General features: G+C 39.8%; 1 protein-coding gene across 2 annotated transcripts in view; it reads left to right on the top strand.

The window, feature by feature from the left end:
• kirrel1b (kirre like nephrin family adhesion molecule 1b) overlaps positions 1 to 18,383 on the top strand; it is a gene marked incomplete at its 3' end in the record, with an annotated part of 98,715 nt that extends 80,332 nt beyond the window's left edge. Inside the window, exons 8-15 of one of the 2 annotated variants that reach the window (XM_079244447.1) lie at positions 129 to 256; positions 702 to 828; positions 5,736 to 5,836; positions 8,896 to 9,112; positions 10,946 to 11,053; positions 14,825 to 14,952; positions 15,595 to 15,705; positions 17,769 to 18,383. In XM_079244447.1, coding sequence (XP_079100573.1) covers positions 129 to 256; positions 702 to 828; positions 5,736 to 5,836; positions 8,896 to 9,112; positions 10,946 to 11,053; positions 14,825 to 14,952; positions 15,595 to 15,705; positions 17,769 to 18,383 — 1,535 coding nt within the window. The remainder of the gene's footprint in view (positions 1 to 128; positions 257 to 701; positions 829 to 5,735; positions 5,837 to 8,895; positions 9,113 to 10,945; positions 11,054 to 14,824; positions 14,953 to 15,594; positions 15,706 to 17,768) is intronic. The other variant, XM_079244448.1, reaches the window with a different exon arrangement.
• Positions 18,384 to 19,250: the final 867 nt, after the last annotated feature.

Genomic DNA, 19,250 nt, shown 5'->3' on the forward strand with positions numbered 1-19,250 from the left:
CTTTAAACACAGGTTGTTTTGTGATGAGAGTTTTTGATCTGAACATTTTATCAGGGAGGATTTGAATGAATTTTACTCAGCTGTTTGTGAACACGATGTCCTTTGTTTTTTTCCTCTTTGTCTTTTAGTTGGTCCGATACTGGTAGTGGAGCCAAGACCAGTTACCGTGGATGTGGACTCTGACGTCACTTTGCACTGCAAGTGGTCTGGAAACCCACCTCTCACCCTCACCTGGACTAAAAAGGGCTCCAGCATGGTGAGAACAAACCATCAAATCCTGCTTTTATCTGCATTTCAACAGGACAGGATGTCTCATATCTGTTAAAACTGTTGATTTTTAGTAAGAATAAAGAAATTATACTGGTCCAACAACCTTTCTGGAGTTGATCACATGCATAGCATTCAGCCAAACATACTGTATATTAAATAGCCAGACTTCATAAATGTTTGCTTAGCTGTAAAGATGACGATTAGTAGTAAAGCTCTTGAATCTTTAATTCATGCCTAACCGGTTAAGAAAAGCTTGAGGAGTAAAGTAATGGAGCCTGCTGAGTGAATCAACATGTTTTATGAATTAAATATAGACCCCCCCCCCCCCCCCCCCCCTTTTTTTTACCATCTTCTCCATCCTGCATGTCTCTGATCTTCACGTCAAACCATCCGTCTTCTTATCTGTACGTGTGTCCTGTATGTTCGCGCAGGTGCTCAGCAACAACAATCAGCTGCATCTGAAGTCGGTGAGCCAGGCCGATGCAGGCCAGTATGTCTGCAAGGCCATCGTGCCTCGCATTGGAGTGGGAGAGACCGAGGTCACGCTCACTGTCAACGGTCGGTTCACTTCCACTTTGCTTATTATAATAGTGCTGATATTTGCAGAAAAGATGAGTCAAACTGGAAGATGAGCGAGGAAACCACTTTGGTTTTTATCTTGTATCACTCTGCAAGTTGTTTTTACTGAAACTCTGCAGTTCTGCAACCTTGACATTTTTAGGGTTGGCTTCTTGTAAAATTCACATGTCCAAGTCCCACTTGCTACTTGTTAACTCCTGTGTTTTCTTACTGAAACACGTCTAAATTTGCTTGTGTTCGAACGCTGGAGGAGAGGGATGTTTCACGATGGTAACAGCTGCTTTTTGCTCACAAGGTGTGTGTGTGTGTGTTCAATATTGTTGCAAGTTCAAAATGAGATATGAAATTGCATTTAGATGTTGTCAAATATATCAGACAAACTAGTTCCTTTTGTTTTCCTAGAAATAAGGAATCCTGCCCTTATTGTCTCTTTTTTTTTCTGTAACACAATGGGGAAAAATCTAAACCAGCTCAGTTTGGCCTCATATTGTCGATTTCTGCTACAATTAGATAAATTAAATCAAACTAGAAAAGCATTCAGAGAGCCCAAACCTCCGGCAAGGGCTACACTTCTCCCCGAAACTGTAATTATCTGTTCCCTTCTAAAGGCCTCCTAATTTTTCATATTCTGGATCATAGTATCTGGAATGATTCCTTTACCTGCATCAGTCTTCGATATATTTGACAACCAGTTGGACGCTTGTCTTGTATCTTTTTTCCTAAGTGCTCCGACCATTTTTGTTGGAGTTACGTGCACAAATGTTGAAAATGACCCCATAAAAAAATTCCTGGTTCCAAACGGGGAGCCGGATCACCACCAAAATTAAATCAGTTCTTTTTTTTTCACATTTCCAACAACTCCTAAAAGATTTCAGTAAAATCCGTCCATAAATTTTTGAGGTATCTTGAAAACAAACAGATAAATGCTGGTAAAAACATAACCTCCTTGGCAGAGGTAATAATTTATGTTACCCTTTTTTTTTCATTTTGATCTTAACTGCAGTTTTAAAAAAGAGTGCATAAAACTGTTCTTGCACAACCTGTGTTCTGACCTGGCAGCTGCCTCCACATACACGCACTGTTTGAAGCAAAATGATTCAGTGTTTCAGCTCCTTCTGAGTATTTAGTTTCATAGAACAGGATCCCAAATCCTCTGTGGCTTTACCAGATGACTTTGTGAATATTGGAGATCATTTTCATGTGTTTTGGGCCGGTTGTGCTTTATGTGCTGGGATTCTGGTGTGGTGAGCTTCAGTGTGAAGTTTGTGTCTGACTGTCAGCTGAAGCCTCGGCTCGACATCCCCACCAGCTTTTTCTGCCTGCCTTTTGCATTCACTGAAGGGTTTTTTATTTACACATCTGTTTTCTTTGGGATCATGTTGTTAATTTTCTGTTTCTTTGTGCCACACACAGGTAGTATCGCAGCAATGCCTTTAATCAGGAGCTTTCAATCCTTGCTGATGTGTTTATTTCTGAAAAGATTCAGTCATTTACTTTTTTCTCCCCCTTTGTCTGCTTTACCTCAGACCATTATTTAGGACAGATTTTCCTTCGTTTTATGTAGTGAAATGTTTAATCCAGATCAGAACTTAATGTGGAACTGTGAAATCACGAAATAAAAACAGCTTTTTATGCCGTTTTTCAAAGCACCTAACATTCACAGTTGTGCACTTTTGACATCTCTTTGTTTGACATCTCTTTGCCATGACGTTGAATAATCTTGCACTAAACATAAATCACTAAAATCTTTTAGGGGTGTTAAGTTGCAGAAAATACTTGCATTAATTTTATTGAACTTTATATTGTGAGTTTGGAACTTTTTCATTGTAAAACTGTAATAAAAGCCTTAATATGTTGCCATCTGTAGCATGTATAGCAAACAAATAGTCATTATTACAGATGCATGGAGAGTTCTCTTCACTAAATCCAATTAATTATAAATAGAATACTCTGATTTCTGTATTAAACTCTTTGCATCATATTCTGCCCCTTGTGAGCTCCATTCAAGCATCCAGTATCTGCCACAGTGAATCTCCCTCTTGCCAGTGCAGATGTTAATGGGCAACTATGCAGAATCTGCACCCGAAGCGTAGACTTGTGCATGGGCCTAGTTTCTGTTGACCTGGCCTGATTCATTCCAGTCCATGCCTGACCTCAACTAACTCATCAGCCAAAAGCACAGCAATGAGTTCACAAGTTGTCCTTAGATCTTCTCCAAATGAAAAACTCCTCTGCGAAACCCCGAAGGGAAACGGCACAATTTATCAGCATATCTTTGCGAATTAAAAGCCAAAAGCTTGGTGACTTAGTGACCACTCAAGCACCACTTCACTAGCAAAGCAATATTTTATGATAACTCAGTTATATCACAGTTTTGCACCATCCAGTCCATTTTAAAGACTGACTGAAACACATGCGTCATCTTAGTTGAGCTATTTATACTTCATCAGAGCAAACTATCATTGTATATAACATCCGTTGGCACAGCACGGCTAATATTGCATGACAGCTTTTGCTGGGTTGAAACATCATTTGACACTTGGTTAAACACTGTCTGGCCATAAATACTTATGGCAAAGTTCTGAATTTACAGCTCGGCATAAGATTTCCCCTGCTGGTCTTAGAGCCGCAGCACTGCTCGCACGTATGCATGATCACATCACATCATGCTTTAATTCTGCTTCACACAGCAGAGTTGCACAACTTTTTAGGCTCAGCTCATCAGTGGATAGGAAACTAGCGTCACACATTTGCTGTGTTTACACCCCTTCATTCACTGTGATGGAGAGCGACAGAAGTGCTCTAAGCAGGCTTCCAGTGACTTTGCAGAACGTGTCAGAGCACTGCAGCAGATTACTGAGTCTCCCTTTAATTTGCTTATTTTTATTTTGCTTGTCATTGCCATTTTTGTCACATATTTCAGGTCATTATTACACCAAAGGAAGGTGCTGACATCTTTTCACTTCTGTCTTTTTGGGTTTTTTTTTTGTTTTAGTTTTATTGTGTTATTTATTTGCACTTGAACTGTTTTATTCTGTTTTTATTTTGGCCGATTGTGTGCAGCACTTTGTTTCAACTCTGGTTGTTTTAAAGGGCTTTATAAATAAGTTGAGTTGACATGTTTGTCTGTTTGGGATTATTTATTGAAAGTGAAGACATGCTGGTTCTAAAAGTCAGAACTGCACTGTAATAATCTGCTGTAAATTTAAAGTAGATTCATCAACAGTGTTGCTGCTTGATGAGTGGAATCTATTAGCTTTAAAGAGTATTTCCTGTTAAGAGCACACCTTCACATTAGATTACCAAAGCTTTAGCACATGAAAGCAGTGAGCTGCAGGATTGATGATGACCCTCATGTTAGCACAGATGGCTAAATGTAAAGGGATGTGTAACCCCTGAGGAAATACTGATGTGAGAAGCAGTAATTGACTCGCTGAGCAAGGCTGTTGCAGGGAATACTTATGCTCTGCCGGTGCCACACTGATGTGATGGGATGCAATGATAAGTGAATACCGTGCATCAGTTTCAGTAAGTGTTGCTGAATTAGTTTGCTTACAGATTGCTATATAAAATGGTGACATTAAAGGAAACATTGCTTTTTGGTCAGGTTTTAATGAATATAAATACAATTTAAATACAAAGCTATTAGATTTTATAGTTTTTTGCCAATAAGATGGTAGATAAAGTCAAACTGTTCCTTCTGCAGCAGTTGTTGTATTGTTGAATCATCACCCCATGATTCAACAGCTTGAAGAAACACCATGAGAAGCAATAGCTTGAAGTCATCATAGTTTTCAGTATATGATGGTATGAGTCAGATATTTCTCTGGAGGAGAATGTTCCCCCTATCTTGACATTTTGGCTTCAGTTCATTACGTTGCGATTATTGTCATTTTTTAGTGATTCTGGTTTAGATTTTCTAATTACTGTCAGACGGAGAACTTCACATTGAACTCTTTAGTATTTAGGTATACAGAGGACTTTAACTCTTAACTCAAGGACTACAAGGTGTCCAGGTTTTGTCGCTGCAAAACAAGCTCAAGTCACTGGTTCTCCACCGCTGTGCTTGACAGCTATAGTGTTACATATTTCTATTTTGGTGTCATTTTTCCAGTGAACATTTTTCCAGATGTTTTTTTTTATAGAGAAAAGAAGCCTCTTCCTGAAACTCTTCCAAATTAGACTTACTTGTTTGATGTTATTAATTTTGCACTCTCAATAAATTGAATGTTTAACATGCTAATGGAGGCTCCATTGTTGTTTTGGAATTCATTTTATATAACAATCACATTTCAAGACTTGCTAAGAACCAGATTTTTTTTTTCTGTTTTGGGTTTTCTAAGAGTCGTATATGTCCACATATTTGGCCCTAAAATGAGAAATTCTGTCATTTCTCTCACTTGCCTGCTCCACTTTTTGGTGGATGTGTGCTGAGCGAGTCTGAGGCCTTTCCCTTTGTGAACTCAAGAAGGGACATAACCCCTCCCCCTGGTAGAAGGAACTGCCATTTGCTTGCACCCTGGTCCAAGGGGGGCATGGAGTGGGCATTGAAAGGCACTGCTCATGAACTTTTAAAGGTTCAGACACAGAAACAGTCCGTTCTCAGTAGAGACACTGTTTGAATGGCTAAAATTAGGGATCAAAACTGAATTGGGGTGAATTCACTTTAAAAAACTTGTTGGGCTTCTGACACTCATATGAAATTATTGAAAAAATTGCCGGACCTTTAAGTGTAAGTTTCCCCGCTCACCTCTTCCTCATGATGTAAAGAAAAACATGATATTACAGTTTACTTTTTAACATGAATCGCAGATGCAGTGAAAATAACACTGGCTGCTGATGTGTCATTTTTCCCATATATAATGCTTGTCCTGTCTCCCTCACAGGACCCCCCATCATCTCCAGTGATCCAACTCAATATGCAGTCAGAGGGGAGAGAGGAGAGATCAAGTGTTACATCGCCAGCACCCCCCCACCTGATAAGATTGTAAGTCCATCCCTGGACGTTGTAATCTTGACCTTTTCAGATTGCATCCTGCTGTCTTGTCTTCCCAGAAAAAACTTTCCCTCATCAGCTTCTGTCATTCAGACTAAAGGACGAGCAGGGGCAACACAGTTCCCAACATGTGTCATGCGTATGTGAGAGCAATCCGTTGGTCATGTGTAGTGGAAGGTATGACTCAGTAGGAACAGCTGCTGTAATTCACATGAGATGCTGATGCAAGTGCAGCAGACGAGATCCAAGGAATCATTCAGCACAGCTTCAATGGCAACTAAAATATGATGTTTTGTGTTTTTTAATCAGTCCATCAAACTCATTGAAGTAAACTCAGTTAAACTTTAAAGTCATTTGTATCTCCAAAATATTGTCATTTGCATTAAATCCCAGCCAGTGTGTTCCACATCTTACGCCCAACAACATCCGCATTTCAACAGTAACATAGTAGATTTATTATTAATATTTTATCTGCCATTAGTCACTTCAATTTTTTTGCAAATTTGCAAAAATGTCATGTCTAGCTTTGTTTTTTTTATGAACTGTAGACATTTTTACACTTTTCCAGAAGGGACCTCTGTTGGTTCTGTGCAAAAGTGCATAATAATAGTCATCCTTAAAAATAACAAACAGTAGTGCAGGAAATTTGGGGATTTTTCTTCTTGACCCTGACGACAGCAGGTAAAAGATTTATTTACATGACTGATATGACTCGTATTGTTTTTCCTCTGATGCAACTGATTATTTTTTGCTTTTGTTTCAGTATCAGTGCTTCTGTATGTGATATTTAACCAATATGTGGTTTTGCCACATTATATTAAATTCCATGCAGCTTTTTGCTTTAACTTGAGATCATTGTGATCAATGTTGTCATAAACTTGCAACGCTGCTCAACGTAGAAACTCACTATAAAACAAGCTGTTTCTCTTTGCTTGTTCTTCTCAGTTGTTTGATTACTTCCCTGCAAACCCAAATGGCTTCCAGAACTACTGTTTAGGAATTGTTCATTGTACTTCAAATTTCATGTCTGCGGCTGATGTTGACATAAATAAAGCCTGCAAAAAGGTACCTGATGCACACACAGTCGCATCTGCGTGAATCAGTGGTGATACACACCTGCAGCTGGGAATTGTTTAGAGTCAAATCTGAAGTCAAGTCTGATTAGGAAAAAAAAAAATATTGCTTGCATCATGATTGTAGCATGCCGTTTGTCCAGTTTATGTGCTACAAATATAGAAATTACAACAACTGTCAACCAATCAGAGCAGACAAAGCCCTCAGGAGGGGGTCGTGCTAAAACAGAGCATTTCAGATATTAATGGTGCCTCCAAATAAATTGTCTGTTTCTTGAGCATGAAAGACTTTTGACTTTTTCCCCCCCAGATGAAGTTATGAACAACAAAACAATATGTCAGTAATACTGACTCTTTAATTCTGCTGCATTATACACTCTTAGCACCTCCAGTGCTGCTGGTTAAAAGGTTTTCCTCTGAGATCAAGTGAAACTCTGTGACAATGTGTGATTGCGACTGTTAAAAGCCCAACAAGGAAGACTTTCACACACATTATCTTCCCACAAAGCTGTAATTGGATTTCCAGCTGAATCTTCTACAATGGTTGCAGCTTGTGCAGGTTTTTTTTTTTTTTTTTTCTTCCAACAGCCTCTGACAGAAACACTTGATAAAACCACAATTAAATATAAAGTGAAAGTTGTATAGGTTACAAAAAAAAACCCGTCAATGTGTGTGACAGAAACCTTGGGAAAAAAAACCGAAGGAAGGAGCTGAATGATCTGCAATAACAAAAACAGCCCCCCCCCCCCAAAAAAAAATGAATAGAAATAAATCCATGAATGCCATTTGAGTTTGAAGGGTAGAGTGACGGAGAAGCAGTGTGGGGGTGCAGTAGATTGAGATGAGGGAGAGAAAATGGAGGGAGAGTAAAATTTTGTACCTTTCAGCGTCAATTATCCAATTGTGCAGCGCCAACATGACAGAAATCAGAGCTTTTAGAGCGCTTCACCCCCCCCCCCCCCCCCCCCCCCCCCCCCCCCGCTGCACTGGCAGAGAGCTTGGAGCGTATAATGTGATACGACATTATAGTCTAGGCTTAATGCACAGACATGGGGACTTATAAAATATGGAGTGCGATGCTGTGTGTATGTGTGTGTGGGTTTGTGCAATGAGGCAATAAGAGACTGGGCTAGAGAAAGAAATACAGACAGAATTGGTGCAGCGTAATTATTGTAAGAAATAAGGAGGTTTTACGAGGAAGACTGCAGAAGAAGAAAAGACATTACACAACAGGTTAAAAAATAAACGATAAAAACGGCTTTTTACACTTTGATTCACACTGATAACTTAATAACATTTAACTTTTGCGAGACATTTAAAAGATACATTAGCCCAAAATATGGCTGTATGTATATTTGATGTCGCCGTGCTTCATATTTAATACCCTCAAAATTCCACCTCAGCACATTTTAAGTGGCAAAACCTGCTTGAGTTTTTAACACCCATGTACGCTTGCTTTAGTGTGTATGCGCTCTGATTTATTCATGAGTGATTTCTTTCTTTCCCAGCTTGAAAAGTTGCAGTGCAATTTTTAATTAAGCGCACGCTGTAGTAGGTGTGAGAATATCATTTGTTTTGCTTCAATTATTCTTCCTGCTTGGATTCTCTTTCGTGTCTTTTAACCTTTCTTAACACCAGCTCACTGGTTTGCTAAATGTTCACTCGTCGCTGATGTGTGTGTGTTTGTGTGTGTGTGTGTGTGTGTGTGTCTGTTGTGGTTAACACTAATAAGATAAAGTGAAATTACCATTATTGATTACTGAGGATAAATTGGAAGATTGCAGCAGTGAAGAGTGTAGTTTAGATACAAGTCAAACAAATGAAACATATTGGAGACGGGGTTTTGCCTCATTAATACGGAGCTCCTACGCGCTCGAAGGAGCCGTGCTTGTTAAGAACAGATTTAGAAACTTGATGTGTACATGCACATCAAGTTTTAATCCTTGTTTAAAGCTCGCCTGCTTTGCTCTTGTGAAGGTCTGGGCGTGGAAGGAGAACGTGTGGGAGAAGGAGAAAGGCACCCTGATGGAGAGGTACACGGTGGAGCAGAGTAAGCCTCCGTCACAGGGCGGGGCCGTCCTCTCCACCCTAACCATCAATAACGTCATGGAGTCTGACTTCCACTCCCCGTACAACTGCACAGCCTGGAACTCCTTTGGACCTGGAACCATGATCATCACCCTGGAGGAGAAAGGTAGGTGGAGACAGAGGCGGATGCATGGGAGGCCGTCCTGCTGCTCCTCATAAACACTGGAGCGGTGACGATATGCTTTTGTTCCGAATCAATTCCGATTTTTTTGGGTGCCGATCCGATTTAAATTGTGATTCTCACAATTCTGTGATATTGCTGATTTTTATATATTAAAAACAAAATAAATGTATAAAACTTTTTTTTTTTTTTGCTCGTCATTTTCCTTGATTTCAATTTGGATCGATTTTAAAATCGATTTTAAAATTGTGAAGCAAAAAAAAATCCAGATTTTCGATTTTTCAATTCGATTTTCCTACCTCTAATAAACACGGTTACTGACTGCAGGACATCCATCTTCTGAAGTTGCCTTTAAAACAACCCATACATTAGTGTATTTAAGGAACGCTTACCAAAGTGTGTGATGGAACATGCAGAAGACGTACAGCAAACAAATAAAGACTTTGTCTGATGGATGGATGTCCAGTCCCAGTCCTCGAGGCTACATCAGATGAATGGGTTATTAAGGGGCTTGTGCAGAACTTGTCAAGCTGTTGGAAGGAGGTGTGGGACTGCAGGATTGTGGTCTTTGAGTACTTGTGGACATTCCTAGTCTAATGGTTACTCTGAAGCGTAGGGACTAAATGTCACATTAAGTGAATTAAATGTGCTTTAAGTTATATCAACGTGCAGTCTGGTACTGTAGTTGCATCATGTCACGTTTTTTTCACAGTTTTTATCCTTTATTTTATTATTTCTCACTATTTTCTGTTTATCTTTACATTGACCCAACAACTCAGCAGTTTTATTGTTTCTGATTTATAAATCTTTTTAGATCCATAAATAGTATTACACCAGTTAACCGCTGCATTAAACCAGTAACATGTCAACTTACCGTGATACTTGACCTCTATCTAAAATCCTACAACGATCACAAACGGCATTCATCTTCAGCAGCAGACCTCAGATGTGATGAACCTGCTGGTCTGTGGCTCTCCTGGACCGGAGTGGCCGACCTCTGACCTCCAGTTTAAAGTGTTTAAGCTGCATCCAAACATGCTGGTCTGATGGAAATCTGATGGGTAGCATCTGTTGAAAGTGATCCTGATCCACAGAGACCCCATTTCAGAGCCCAGAAAAAACCCAAATATCAATTCATCTGTTGCTTCTCCAAAACACGATCAGATGTTCTTTGTCCACTCTGGCTGGTCTGAGATCTGTTGGCAGCATGCGGATGATCTACTCAGTATGATCTTAATGTGATGGCTGATCAGTATTTTGTTTATAATCCTTTTTTTTTCTTATACATTTAAACTTTTAAAACCTGAGGTCCCCTAGTTTGGGGATGCTGAGAGCAGATGGTGGCAAGATGGCCTTTCTGTAGACCTCAGCTGAACCATCTGTGCTGAAACCTCCTTTATTTCTGTCTGCTTCATTTTATCAGAGTTGCCCTTAAGCAAACTTATCAAGCAGTGGCCTCATCTGGAAGACGTTGCTGTCAGTCTGTCCTGGATGGTTGTTTTAAGTATGAGATCACATTGCAGTAAGAAAAATGGTTTTTCATGCTCCGTCAGCCTCGCCTCACTCCCTCCGCTCTCATAAGCTTAAGAAAGTCGACCGAAACAATATTGGAAAGAGAGCCGGAGTATGGATTTGCCTCTGCTGAAAGCATTTTCATCCCTCGTCTGACCGGCATGCCTTATCAACACAAGCAGCCCGCAGAGATTCGGCGTTTAGCAAGAACACAAGAGGATTTGCTCTTTAACGTCGCAGGTTTCTGTAACAATGAGGCAGCAGCTGTCCCTCAACCTCGACCCTCCTCCTGCTTGTTTGTTTCAGATATTGTTCCAGTGGGAATTATCGCTGGTGGTACAGTGGGCTCCTCCATTCTGCTGCTGATGCTTCTGCTGGCGCTCGCCTTCTTCCTCTACCGCCAACGCAAAGGCAGTGAGTGCACACAGTCATTTTGTGTGTGTGTGTGTGTGTGTGTGTGTGTGTGTGTGTGTGTGTGTGTGTGTGTGTTCGTGTCAGGGCATTGCACACACTTACACTATGTCTGTCAGTCTTTCTCTCTTTCATCACCACCCCCCCCCCCCCACCTCATCTGTCATTTTGCCGTTCCACGAAGAAAGTGGCATATGCCAGCTGTAGCATTTATTCAAATAAGATTAATGAATATTCATATAATATGGCAAAACGCCTTTAATCGCCCACCGCGTGTTTCCATTTTCCTTCCACTGACATTGACTTTTATGTTTATATTTATTTATATGCCACTTGTGTGCGAGATAAAGTGGTAAAATAAATGACAGATCTGAAAACAACAGCATTTAAAGGTGAATAGTATTTAAATGATGAATTCCTATACGTCTTTCTGTAGCCTGCAGCAATCCAATTAGCATTTATGAATGCAATGCCGCGCTTCCACAAACCAGAGATCTAAAAACATGCAGTGTCTTTTAGTTGGTTAATTTGGAGCTGCTCCACAGCAAATAAAGAATCGGGAAAGACATTGAAGGTGACTGGCAGAGTCCCCGGAGGGATTTTCTGGGGATAAGAGTACATTCTCTGCTTCAGAGCTGATAAACACCACGACAGAAAAGATATCGTTTGGAAATAGAAACTCAAACAAACACTGCTGTCTCTCCAGATAAACACTCTCTCGACTTCACAGACCGAATTCTTTTCTTTTAAGGTTCCTGGCTGTGGAAGAGGCTTGCTCATGTTGACAAAAACTGACTGCTGCGTACTAACAACACATAGCTTGAGTATTTCACAATGACAAGACAATGTTAAAGACAGAGAAAACCTTTTTTTTTTTTTTTCTCACTGTGCTAAAAGCTGCTTTTCTGCAGGTTTTAGGTTACCAAAACAAAAGTGAAAGAAGCCCAAAACCGTGTGCTTCTGTAGGTTTTATGGACAGCCAGTCGGAGCACACGTGGAGCCTCACTTGGACTTTTTTACCAGTCAACTCATATTGTTAAAAAACAAATATTTCCATAAACTAATAAATTAATTGGCGAAAAAAGTTGGGATACCTTCATCTGCAGTGGGATGAAGATGGTGACCAGCATGAGGAGGTGGTGCCAGGCGGTTGTGTGTGTGTTTCTGTGTTAAATTCTTTCGACTTCATACGCTCCATCTAATAACCAACACAAAAAACTAAAGTCAAAGCAGGATAAGCAGCCTGGCATCGGTAGGAATAGATTGTGCTCGTATTTAATGGGCACAAACTGCATTCTGTGTTGCCGATCCCACAAAGGAAATGTCCTTACAGATATGGCAAATAAACAGGATTTCTGTCAGTACATTTGTTAGAACAAAATTTAGTTCAGTTACTACAAATGAGCTTAAATCAGCAAACAATTAAATAAACATAAAGTTTAAAATAAATTTCTAAGGATATGAGAAATTAAAATTTTAGAATATCTCTTAATGTCATTGATGAGCTATATTTATACATACTATACTGCATACATAAATGCATACATACATACTATATACTGTATATTTTTATAGTGAAGTTTTAAATTTAAAAACAGTTCATGTGCTTCCTTGACAGAGGAAATGTAAAATGTACATCCAGACTTTTGTTTTAATATCAGCAGATTTTCATTTTATTTATTTGATATTTGCTGCCTTGTGGAATAATTGAACATTAGTTTGTTTTTATAATGAGCTGAAAAAAAATCAGTGTACTACTGAAAAACTATGACAGTCATTTAAATGGTTTTAGATTAAAAAAATAAATAAATAAAATTAGGTGTAATATCTGTTCAGCCAACTCTGTTGTAAAGAACGTGGGAAACAACAAAAACTTTATAAACTCCTGATGTTGAAAGAAAAAAAATGTGTAAGGTAGAAAGCAACAAGTAAGCTAAAAGCCTCCTTTAATATTTTATGAGCTTATTCCTGTAAAAACACTGACAGAGTGAAAATACGGCGGAGAAGAAACACGACAACACAACAGATGACAACCTTTGTCTTGATCTCACTTCGCTCCAGCATCTGCTACACATCTCTTAGCATCTAATCTCATTTACACACAAATAAACTTACCAAGTAGTTCAACTTCTTCATTAATACATACTTACACACACACACACACACACACTGTAACACGTCAGGGGTCAATCTGGTGAAACATGTTAATGAGAGAACCCGTCCACGTCTCCTCGCCAGTATGGCAGAGATGCAAGGAAGGCATCATTCATGGATATAAATCGCTTTGACATGATGACATTTTATATGTTAATGCAGTTTGACGTTAAAAAACACACAGTTCTGATACAAAATATTGCATTTTTGTCAGTATGTCACCCATAATGTTGCTCACTGGAATTAAAATACTGTCCAGCCGCTGTTTTCAAAGAAGATGCAGAAGCTGTTACAAAGAGATTTTTTTCCATAATGACCAGTAACCTTAGAGTCTGCCCTGCTTTTTGTCTGTGATGGTCCAGGACCAGAAATACTCAAGACGCAGAGATTAAAGAAAAAGAAAGAAAGATCCAAAATCACAAGTTTGTTTTGCAAGATTCTGGTCAAACACAGAGAACCAGCCTGAAAGACAAAGTGAGGAGATGTAGAAAGCACAAAGCCAGAACCCAGACACACATTAATGGTCAGGAATGTCACGAACATCAAGGTTTTTCAGGCATCAAGGAAAAATCAAAAAATAGATAAATAAAAAGACAAACAAGAGCCCTGCATGATGGGATCAAAATGCTGGCTGTTGTCCTTACTGGCGAAGTCATCCAATGGCCGATTCGTGCCCAGATTGCCTTCTGCTCCACCAGCAGCAACAGTGTGAAGAAGTATTTTCACACTGCAGACTCACCAGTTTGCTTCCAGTTTCTGAATGATGAAATCCTATAAAGCTTTTAGCCATGCAAAAAAAATCATCTGAGCTTTTAAATCACGCACGTTAGTTCAAACGAGGCACTATTAACTACTAATTATTAAATGAGCAGCTTCTATTCATATTTTCTGAGGTGCTCATTCTTCACTGCATTATTCATTTAGAAATAAAGTTAATCGTGATAATATTTTGCTTCATTGTAAGTTATCACTAATATGCTGTAAACTAACAAATAATTAGTAAAGCTAACAGCTAAATGCTAATTAGATTAGTTTGATGGGATGGGTTAACATTAGGCTGAATCATTACTTAGATGACAAAAATCTCTGTAAATTTGAAGGGAAGTAAATAACAATGACATCTGGAAATTTACAGGCAGCGATTCGCTGAAAAATCTCCATCCTTCCCATAATTTTCAACCCTAACAGGCCATAATAAAGAAATTAATGGATTGTGAAGTTTTCTGACATCTTGCTTCATCATCATGAATACAATATCCTCAAGGTTGAAACTGCTACCTTCTTCTCTGAGGAAGCCAGACAGCCGAATTTAGATTGGATTTAGATTTAAATTAGACCTTTATTCGTCCCTCATTGGAGAAATTTGCAGTGTTGCAGACAGCTGGATGTGGTATAAGCAGAACCCAAATTGCGTAATGCACCATGATCAACAGAGAGGGAATAAATAAAACAAGGAAAATAATGGATCAGACAAGATGAGGGGAAAAAAATGGAATAAAGTGTAGATTGGGGTTGTTTCATTGCTTTTCTAAGCAGACTGATGAAATAAAAACAAATCTAAAATGTGATTTAAAATCTAACATAAAGACTGTGTTGCTTTTTTATGTGTCTTCCTTTCAGGCCGGCGAGGTGTCACCCTCGGTAAACCAGACATCAAGGTAGAGACTGTCAACAAAGAGACCCACAGCCTGGAGGAGGAGGCGGCCAACGTCTCCACGGCAACCAGGATGGTCAAGGCCATGTACTCCGTAAGTAGACTCCCATCTGAGTCACGGGGGGGCTGCAGAGAGGAGGCGTATGGGTCAACGGCCTCAAATGTGCACATATACTGATAATAAAGGCAACATGGCAGGAAGCGCACACAGACGTAATAGTACACACTCGCACAATAATCCATTCAAATACAGGTACACACACACACACACACACACACACATCAGTTTATCTAGTTATACTCAGCACAAAATCACAGCTCTGTCTGTGTGTAGAAGTAAAGAACACACATTTTCACCTGGATACATCTGAGAACAAAACACACACACACACACACACACACACACACACACAAAATGTTTACATGCAGTGATCCTATAACACACACATGAAAAATGGAAACACACAGTGGCTTTAACATTGTGCTCCTTTTAGAGAAGCCCCGGAAGTCCTGGAGAATCTGTCGACGGCACGCCTTTGACAAGGTTTTAAAGCCCGACCAGAACCGTTTTGGTTTTTTGGTTTTTTTTTCCGGCAGCGAACCGTTTCTCGTCTTCTACTCTCTTGGGATGAAAAAGCTGAAACTCTGTTTTCCTCTTCCCTCCCTTTCTTCCTTCTCCTTTCCTTTCTTCACCCTCCCTCTTTCCGTGTGTGTGTTTCGTTGTTTGATGGTTTAGTTTCTGCCCTCTGTTTCCCTCTCTCCCTCCACTCAGCCGTTCAAAGACGACATGGACCTGAAGCAGGACGTCAGAAGCGAGAGCGACACGCGGGAGGAGTACGAGCTCAAGGTGAGAGACGACTCAGCCAAGGTGTTTTGCATGCCAACATCAGAGTCTGGAAAAAAAAAAAACAAAAAAAAAACATGGATTTACAGCACCTCTGACATGATATCCTGCACGGTGCATGAGCTCTATGATCATATTCATCTCACACTCCCTTTTATGGCTTCTTTACCTCAAACGCATAATTTTCACTTCAATGAAAAGCGGATTCTTTGTAAAAAGCTAAATTTGCATTTCATTCATTTGGCTTTGACCCGCGCAGGAATAAAATTGTTTCCATAAGTGCAAACCTTTTAGATTATTTCTGATGGAAACATTTTCTCTTAGGAAAGGTCAGAATTGTGCTTTTAAAAACAAAGCTGAGTCCCACCTCTCATATAATTGAATTTCTACCTGTCTTGCACACTGACCCAAATAATAATGAATACAACACGCTCACACATATTTAGCATGAAAATGAGATTAGAGTTATTCCAGGTATTTTTGTATGAAGATACAGCATCCATGTCAGCACCCACAGACCAATAATTTCTGATGCTGGTAAAATTATATATGTGTGTTGAAGGAACAGGTAGCAGATCATGCTTCGTCACTGTCATGGCAAAATGATGAGTATCTGTTGTTAAATTCCTCATATTTATGGTATTTATTCATTGGCTATATCACTCACTGCCCAGTAACGGATGTGTTGTATTGGTCCATCCATATCTTGTTTATTAGGCATCTGAATGATGACATATAAAAACTTTGTATTGCTGTGAGATGTGGTGAGAATAACTGCTTATATTTGGCTTTTTGTTGTGAACTAGTGCTGCAAAGGCCGAAAAATGAAGCTGAATTGGATTTAATCCTAATTTAATTTAAGAAAAATTAAATTTGTGTTCCCTGAAATGTTCAACGCCATCTGGATAAAAATAAAATGTAAAAAAGACTTTAAGTTTACATCAGCAGCTCATCAGAATTATGGGGAAAATATTTCCTTGTTTCTTCTGTTTATGAGAAATCATGATCCATGTTTGAGATTTGCTTTCTGGTCCCAGCAAATATCACTTCACACAAATACACACTCAGCTAGTCAGTAAACCTGAGCTAACTTACCCAACTGATGTACTGTTGCACCACCTGTTCTGGTCTTCATTAAAGGATTAATGAAGCCATATGTTCAGCTTGTGTTTCATTTAGCCTGCTTTGCTTTTCTTTTGTTTTTTCGTTGTTGTTTGTTTTGTTTTTTTCCAAGAAAAATAAAGTCAACATATAAAATCGGTTTATTATTCATAAACCGCGCTGCATCATTCATACGTCATCAGACTGAAACACGCCTGTTTCACCGAGCTAAACGCCCTGCACAGCTTCTGATTATTCAGACATATTGAGGTTTTTAAGCTTATTTATCTGAGTTTTGATACATTTTCCTTGTGTTTTGATTTTTTTTTTTTTTTTTTTGTTAATCATGTTTTGCCTTTTAATTAGTTTCTTATTCTTTTTAGATTTCAGGTTTACTTTAAAGGTGGATTATGTAAGATTTTCACTATTTTAAAAAAAATTAGCTAAAAAAATAACTACAATCATAATTAGATAGTTTTTTTTAAACATGTAGGTTCCAGTCTGTCCATATTTGATGTTATTAAATTACATGTTTAAATAATGACAAAGACCCTTCCTAAATGTTTGCCTACCAGTTTAAAAAAAAAAAGTGCTTTTTGTCATTTGTCATAAATTAAACTTGTAATTTAATAACGCGTCAAATATGGACAGACTGGAACCTACATGTTCAAAAAACTATCTATTTATGATTGTAGTTATTTTATTAGTTAATTTATTTTGAAAATATTGAAAATCTTACATACTCCACCTTTAAAGGTAGATCTGTTTTGTTGTTAGTGACATTTAATCTTTAATTAGGTTTTTGTTTATTTATTTTCTGATACAGCAGAGAAACAGATTTTGATTATTTTTAAATCATTGGCAGACTTTTATCATGGACGTTCATCTCCTTTGTGTAGCTGGACATCTAACTTCTGCTCATCCTCTTCTGCAACAGACATTAACATGTCCCCTTCTCATCTCAGGATCCAACCAACGGCTACTACAACGTCCGAGCCACCACCCACGATGAGGCGCGCCCGCAGACCCGTGTCGTCCACTACCAGGGGGAGTTTCGCTCTCCCAACCCAAACACTGGACCAGCTGGTGCCACCTCCAGCGGACCCTCCACTGCTGCCAGCGGTGCAGTTCCCCCCAGCTCAGTGCCGGGCTCAAGGGCAGGCTGCTATGATCCCCGCCCCCCCTCAAGGATGTCCCACGCCACCTACGCCCAATTCAACACTTTCACCAGGGCAGCACAGAGCCAGCAAGTACCTCCCAATCCAGCTCTTCCATCACCCGGAGACTACCCCGGGGGAGACTGCGGCCTCCTAGACAGCACAACCCAGCTGCCATATGACAGCTATGGTTACCCCTCCCAGTACGCCAGCTACCGAATGGGCTTTGCTCCGCCCATTGAGGAAGGGCCAGCCTATGAGATGTATCCAACAGGACAAGGGCCCGGACCGGGACCAGGGCCGGGACAGCAAAGTCCTGAAACAGGTCTGGCAAAGTATGGAAGCTCCACTCGTTTCTCTTACTCCTCTCCACCTTCTGACTATTCCCACAGACACACACAACGGATGCAGACTCATGTGTGAGAAACGGTCCTGGACTTGATTTTTACAGCGGCAGACATCAACACGGACACTTCCCATCCTGTAAAAACCCCACTCTTCTTCACACGAAGCTTCACCAATCTCTCTTCTGATTCCTGAGCAGCCGCTGCACGGAATCGGATTAATTTTCTGAATCAATGAAACCATAATAATGCCTCGCAGTCAGCAGCATTACATTAGAAACAGTTAGAAGCAATACGTTCGACTCACGCAGAGCGACACCCGCACACGTCTGGTCAGGCCTCCCCCGTCTGCAGTCCTCACCCTCCAACAGACGCAAACGCGAGAGCCACAATCACGAGAGAAAAGACAAGAAGAAGAAGAAGAGGCGCTTTCGGAGGTGCAATCTACATCCCTGCTTTCAGACTGTAGCCCTCCACCACATGGTCCTCCCTTCCATCTCTGTAAATACGCAAACATAGAGATTTGGCTCATTTTAAAAGATATTTCTTGTATAAACGTATACGCTGAGATGCAGTACAGTGACCTCCAGGAAATTTCTCCGTAAGCCACACCTTCTTTTGCAGTTTCTGACACTAAACACACACACACAAACATGCAAACACACAAATCGTTACAATCTTGCAGCAATGAGGCAGCTTGGACTACAAACGTATTTGGCACTTTTTGATCCTTCCTAAAACTTGCCTGATGGCTCTTTCTTACAAGATCTACCTTGGTTTAAGTGGGACAAAGTTTCTCAACGTGGTACAGCCACAGTGCCAGTGTTTATGTGCCAACACACACACACACACACACACACACACACACACAAAAAGAACTCGTCTTCTTTTTTACAGCATGGACAATGAGGTGCTCTGGATGAAGAGATTTTGTACATGCCTCGTC

Source organism: Telmatherina bonti, assembly GCF_933228915.1.
Source record: "Telmatherina bonti genome assembly, chromosome: 7".
Lineage (NCBI taxonomy): Eukaryota > Metazoa > Chordata > Actinopteri > Atheriniformes > Telmatherinidae > Telmatherina > Telmatherina bonti.